This window comes from Maniola jurtina, chromosome 2 (genome assembly GCF_905333055.1).
Source record: "Maniola jurtina chromosome 2, ilManJurt1.1, whole genome shotgun sequence".
NCBI classification, from domain to species: domain Eukaryota; kingdom Metazoa; phylum Arthropoda; class Insecta; order Lepidoptera; family Nymphalidae; genus Maniola; species Maniola jurtina.
Genome location: NC_060030.1, coordinates 3,034,600 through 3,041,656, shown reverse-complemented (window position 1 = coordinate 3,041,656; position 7,057 = coordinate 3,034,600). Strand labels below are relative to the sequence as shown.

Sequence of the window (7,057 nt, the reverse complement as noted above, 5' to 3'; positions counted from 1 at the left end):
TTTCAATACCTATTAAGCTTGGTGCTTAGGCTTAACGCCTGAAGTCAACGAAATTGACATTGATAATTTTGTTACCTAGATTTTTTAATACTTACGGGATTGTAAAAAAATATAGTGGGAACCTACCTATAGGCCTACCGTTTAACATATTCAATGTATTTCTGTGTGTGTTTAACTGAGATGGTTTCTGAAGTAACAGTGCGATGAGGGACGGACGGTTACGTGAGTGCTGCCATCCGCTGGGTTATTAGTGGCGGCCACTAAACACGACCACTAGTGGTAAGGTTAAGCCACCAGACGCATGCCACCAGTCGCAGCCACAGGTGGCTAGATGTGACCACCAGTTGCAGCTACTAGTGGCTAGAATCCATCGTCCAATTCCCCTCAGTATTTGACAGGGCTCTAACGTGTTGGTTTGCGTATTCTTGATTTTATCCATCGTGTCTACTTAGGTACAATCTGTACGATTCTTGCAGCAAGACCGAACTGGTGGGCGGCGGGGGGAAGCCGGTGATTGGTCGAATGTAAACACTGCCACAAGTAGCGAGCACTGACTACTACTGTAGCTTGTAACAAGCTACGGGGATAACTGGTTCGAACGTCCACTTTGCGCCGATGCCATACAAAATGTTTGAAAAATCTCCTCCGCGATTTGTGGTTGCCACTTGTGGTCACCGGTGTATCAATGTGTGACAGCTCTAAGAGTTCAGTAGCCGTCACCACTCCCGCAACGCGCATCTACCTCAGGATCCGTTTCAGTTAAATGGTAGACCTATACATGGCGAAGCCATTGATGGCGCCATATTATAATACACATCTTTTGTACATAATATATAAGTGTATCATTTTCTTAAAATACTATTCAGTCCATCAATAAAACGCCAATGGTCCGACAAGCTTTTTTTTTTCATTGATTATATGCCTTCCCTGCTTTTCCTTAAGAGGGGTCTCTCCGTCACTCGCTCCATACAATCGCAGTTCCAATTTCACTTCAGCCTGAAAAGATGCAGCTCTATATCAACATGAGTTAATTTTTTACTCATGTGGTGTAGGGCTTAGCAATATAACTTCTGTTCCTTCTACTTCTACTAAACTCGTAATTAGAAGTTAGAAGACTTTGGGAAGCAGGACGGCAATGTCCGACTTGCATCAGAACAGTAGGTACCTACTTATCCATTTTGATTTCAGTCTTACAACCAGATGAAAAAACCAGAATCTTAAATAAATGATTAATTCATGATTGTGGGTAGATCTATAATACCTATCTACCAATTTCTGCTCCTAAAATAAATATGTATCTGCTAGGAAACTGCTTTTGAACCCTCTATAAACATTTAATTTAGGATTTTAATTTGTGATAATTAATGAATATAGAAGGTCTTCCGGCAAACTACTTCAGAGTTCAAAAGACTAGAATTCATGTTTAGAAAAACGTGCACCACAGATAAACAACTCATACATAACCATAAACAAATGGTGCTGCTGTCAATGTCATATTGATTTTGACAATCACAAGTTCTATTCTACACATAGTCAATGGTTCTACATGTCTATGGTTTTCATTTTGTAAACATCGAAAATTACCTATACAAATTTAAATTAGTAATTTTTAAGATTCATGAAAAGTTATTGAAACTAAGATGCTTTCCAGGTAAAGTACATATTTGGCTCTAACCTAAAAATCATTTAACTGTTTTACAGACGACTCATTAAGCCATAAAACCAACCATTATTACAGGTTAAGAATTAAGCGTGATCTTAAACTTTTCGTGCGATGTTTATCCGATAAACCTCCAGAACACGACGCTAAGATGCCGGAGATCAAACAAAAAGATCAGAAAGATGAAAAGAAAGAGGCTGGAACAGAGTCTAGTACCGAAAAGATTCAAGCTCTTCTGAAACTAATGATGGCTGAGCCCAAGATGTCTGATAGTGAGTACCGTGAGAAGTTCACCACTGCGCCAGAGAGACCAAAACGGCCAAAACCAGACGTAATTGAAGTGAAAATGGAGAAAATTGGTAAGCAATATCTCCATACATTTCCTTAATTCCCTTGGTGACAACCTTTAAACTAAAATATCAGGTTCAAATGTATTGTTATAATGTTCCATCTTAAATGGATAGCACTAGATTTAGGCCTGTCAATTTAGAGATTGGTAGCCACAATGTAACAAATTCCACAGGATCAACCTTTTCTTTCACAAATATTTGTTAATAGAGAGAGTTTGTGGTTATTGAAATCTGTTTTTATTTTTATTTGGAAAAAAATTATTATGTAAAAAGTTGTAATGCTAGATGTTCCATTTATTTATTTCAGAGGAAAACATCACAAAAGCTGCATCCGAGGTGGCTCAGGTGATTGGAGGCAACGTCAAACAGACAGAAGCAGAATTGCTTTCTAGAGTTCTAGGCAAAATCAACCAAACCTCTACTACACTCAGGTATAAATTGTTACATGACTACTTAGAATAGAGTCTTGGACTATGTAAATAAAATAATGTGACGTTTTGTATAGGGGCTAGAAGAATTCATTATTAAAAATTTTAACATAGTTAATAATAATTTATTTATTAATGTCACGTTGTATGAAAGGCGATCAATGAAGTCACAAGGCAATAAACAACAAATATACTTCAATTTTTTAACAATTTCTGTGGGAAAATATTTTTAGCAGCATTTTTTAATTATGTAAATTGGCTGAGATACTTTTCATAAAAAATTACCCAAGACCCATATTAGATGATACCTGTGACTTTGTTTATGTATGGTCTTGCTTGTTTTAAAAATTCTGCAGGAACTCTTTCATTTTCCAGTAAAAAAACCGGCTAAGTGTGAGTCAGACTCGCACACCGAGGGTTCCGTATTCGGGTATTTTCTGACATTTTGCACGGTAATAATAAACTATTATGCATAAAAATCTGTTATTTATCCACAATTTGGTAAAATAAATAATTGATTATGATTAAATAAATAAAAATCTGTTTTTATTTGAGCAGCGAGTGGACACTGAGTTGCAGGTGGACGCACTCACACACTGAATGAAGGGAAAAGGAAAAACAAATAAAACACCAGTATCAAAAACTTAAATATTATTTATTTGTTTGATATAATATTATGTACATATAGCATTAATGTAATTCAATTCAGTAAATAAAGGCTTATATTATAATTATTATTAAAGTATGATTGAAAAATTAGAACATTAGTATAGATAAGATAATAAACCTTAGTCAGAATCATGAGTTTTCGTTTCAATTTTTAATAAGCTAATTATTAACAGTAAGTCTTACTGATTTCATGCCATTTTTCTAAAGAGACCAATTATTTTCCAGTGATTTGATAGTAGGCATGAAAGTGGACAGATCACAGGACAGCGAGGAGCCCGTGGCTCGGGAGACGAGGGGCCAACAAGTGAAACGTTTAGCAGAGAAGTCCAGAGCAGAGACACAGAGAACTAGGTACGACCAGAGAAGACAACCGCAAGAGGAACAAAGACCAACACAAAGGAAAAGGTGAAAACTTATGTTCAATCTCAATATTGTTGTACAATTAATAAATTGTAATATGCTTCTTTTAGAAAAAAAATCGGATAAGTGCGAGTTGGATTCGCACACGAAGGGTTCAGTACCATCGGACATTTTATGAGCAACACTGCAAGTTAGTGACGGATAGCGCCATCTACATGTGATTTAGAAAACTAAGTGTTTGTTCATGAACACATTTTTTTAGAAATTTATGGTTTTCGGATTTTTCCCATTAAGTGTGCTATTAAGACCCACCTACCTGCCAAACATGATTCTAGGTCAACGGGACATACCCTATAGTTTTCTTGACAGACACAACAGACAGACAGACAACAAAGTGATCCGATAAGGGTTTTCGTTTTTCCTTTTGTGTCACGGAACCCTAATAAACACATATTAAACAGCCTTTTGTTTATTACAGCTTACCTCAAGCTAATACCATCAACATTTTCAATGGGGAGCCTCTAGGTATTTTCAAAGCAAAGGGAGCAAACTATGGGACAAGGCTAGATGTATGGGAGCAACTCAACCAAAGGGAGCTGATGTTAGCAACGTCGCAGCCTCCAGCCAACTACTACCAGAAGATGATAATGTGGACTGAGCAAGGCAAAGTGTGGAAATTCCCTATTGATAATGAACAAGGTGACCAAATATTTTGAATACCTTTTCACTAGCTGATGCCAGGGACTTCAGATTTAGGATTTTAGTTACAATCCCTTGAGAATCTTTTAATACTCCGGGATAAAAAGTAGACTATTCAATAGACACAGATAATGAAGTGAACCTATCCATACTTAATATTATAAATGAGAAAGTTTGTCTGTCTGTCTGTCTGCTACCTTTTCACGGTCCAACAATGTAACCGATTCTGACGAAATTTGGTTTATATTCGGGGGGCGGACATAGGCTACTTTTTATCCCGGAAAAATCAAAGAGTTCCCACGGAATTCCTAAAGACCCATCTACTTAACCGATTTGTATGAAATTTGGTACCGAAGTAGCTTGCGTCCATATACATGGGCAAATTTTTATCCGGGAAAATCAAACAGTTCCCACAGGATCTATAAAAATCTAAATCCACGCGGACGAAGTCGCGGGCATCCTCTAGTAAACTATAAAGGTTCCCTTTTTTCTGGAAATAGGGAACCCTAATTTAAGTTGACGTCTGTTACCTTGGATGAATTGTTTATATACTATCTCTATGTCTGTTACGCATAAATATTGATAACTCACTCGCCACTTTGCTCTATGTGTCAACTGTCATGTCAAAACTACGATTCGTTTTTAAATTATGAGCTAAATTCGTACTTTTGACATGACAATTGACAGTTGACACAGCAAATATGGCAAATGAGTTCTCAAAATGTATGCACTATGTACATTGATTTTCAGTTTCTTTAATTCTGCTGGCATCGGATTCGGATAGAGTATTGTCCACATAATTATTGTGAGGGCAGAAATTGACAATTTTAATTAGTCATAGTCATTTAATATTCATCGTGAACCACAGTACAAATTCTTTTTTTTATTATATGTAAATCTCTGTAAAGCCAGACGAGAAAAAAAAATGTATGTCACAATATTTACCATCAATTTTAATTATAATCATGTCCTTCGTTTAAAGAAGTATGATTGTCCAAAAATCTCTAAATTTCAACAAAATCCGTCCACAGTATTCATCTCGAGGTCGTCCACGCGGACCCTTTCGGGTCCCGGGGTGACTGGTCAGGGCGATGGCCCTCTTCAGTGGTGGCTACGCCGCCTGCGACTGCGGGCGGGGCACGGGGTTGGACCACTGGTCTGGGTGTCAATTCCGGATTGTCATGTCCGGTAGTGGCCGCACGGCAGTGCGATCGAGCCCGCGGATGTTCGCGAGCGATCGGCTACTGCGGCGGCGTGGGATGTCCTTGAGGCTAACGCCCGCGGCTCGGCGAGGTCGAGCCCGCCGGCGATGTTCCGGCGAGCGCCCGTCAGCCAGCGGCGGGGAAGCAGTGGCCACAGTATTGAGACCAAACAAACCTCTTAGATGTTCCAAACCTAGGATACTTAAGCGTGAAACAGTATACTCGTGCTGCCATCTATCGTTGCATATAAATAGCTTTACTAACCGCTCTACCAATTTGATACCATGAACTATTCAAGATAAAAAACTTTGAATAAAACCTTGACCGGTTTTAAAAAGTTCCCTATAATAATACAACATGTAACACTTTTTTACCCCACTGTAGCAAAGCCAATAGGAAGGGCATGTATGTATGTGTATGTTTGTATCCAGATTCTGTGTGTTCCACCGTAGCGCCTAAACTACTGGGCCGATTTTGATGAATGAGATGTCAATCGATTCGTCGTGAAGGTCCGGGTGACATAGGCTACATTTTATACGAAAAAAGTAGACCTAACGGATGTTGCATGAAAAAAAGTGGTGGTCCCCAAAAAATTTTTTTTTGCCATTTCTTTTGTGATGTAACCACAAATTTACGGTTTTCAGACTTTTCTCTGTAGGTGCTTGTACTATAACGACTTTGCTACCTTCCAAATTTTATGATTCTAGGTCAAATTGAAGTGCCCTATAGTTTTTAATTTCCTCGACGGGTCGTGACAGACGCGACAGATAGACAGACATCAAAGTGATTCTTTAACGGTTCCTTTTTTTCTTTGCAGCATATCTGCAACCGTAAAATGACTGATTAGAAACAGCCTGTTTTATAATAAGAGTTTGGTTTTGTCTATTCCCAAATCCCGTTGATTTATTTACTACTAGCTTATGTCTGCGACTTCGTCCGCGTGGATTGCATATTGCCTGCGTCATAATAGCTATCTGCATACCAAACAGCCCGATCTGTCCAGTAGTTGCGTTAATATCCCAGTCAGTCAGTCAGTCAGCTTTTTCTTTTATATATTTATATCTCTTGTATTACAGGAATGGATGAAGAGAAGAATGTCCACTTTTCTGAACACATATTCATAGACACACACCTAGAAGGCTGGTGTCCCACCAAGGGACCGATACGACATTTCATGGAACTAGTCTGCGTAGGCCTTTCCAAGAACGCCTTTTATACAGTGAAGGAAAAGATAGATCACATCATGTGGTACAAAGAGTACTTCGAATCGAAACAGGATATGCTGAAGGAAATGGGTGTTTGGGAGACGAAACCTAGTACTGAAACTAGTGAAGCCACTGTATAGATGTTATAAGTTATTATTGTTAGATTATAGATTAAATGAGTTTAAGCTGTACTACTTGTTTCTTTTTGTATTCTAACCTCTAGTACGAATTTATATAGATTTTCGAAAACAAAATTCGTTATCGAGTGCCTCTATACATGACAGCCATGTAATGCTCAGCCGAAAACCCTAGTGCAAGATTATATCGTAACTGACGGACGTAAGTGATTGCATTACAATAATATGCACTTGGTTAAGGAATCTTCAACATCTCGTCCTTTAATTTTAATATTTTTAGGATAGTTTTTGTAATTTACGGATGAGAGTGAACTTTACTTGTGGTTACGTCGTAACCTAACACATTT

At 38.1% G+C, this 7,057-nt stretch overlaps 1 protein-coding gene across 1 annotated transcript; it reads left to right on the top strand.

The window, feature by feature from the left end:
* The first annotated feature begins 1,532 nt into the window (after positions 1-1,532).
* On the top strand, positions 1,533-6,764 carry LOC123870969 (28S ribosomal protein S31, mitochondrial). The gene is made up of 6 exons (XM_045914489.1): positions 1,533-1,651; positions 1,739-2,019; positions 2,318-2,441; positions 3,333-3,512; positions 3,946-4,166; positions 6,445-6,764. The coding sequence occupies exons 1-6, from the start codon at positions 1,641-1,643 to the stop codon at positions 6,711-6,713; spliced, it is 1,086 nt and encodes a 361-aa protein (XP_045770445.1). The 5' UTR covers positions 1,533-1,640; the 3' UTR covers positions 6,714-6,764.
* Positions 6,765-7,057: the final 293 nt, after the last annotated feature.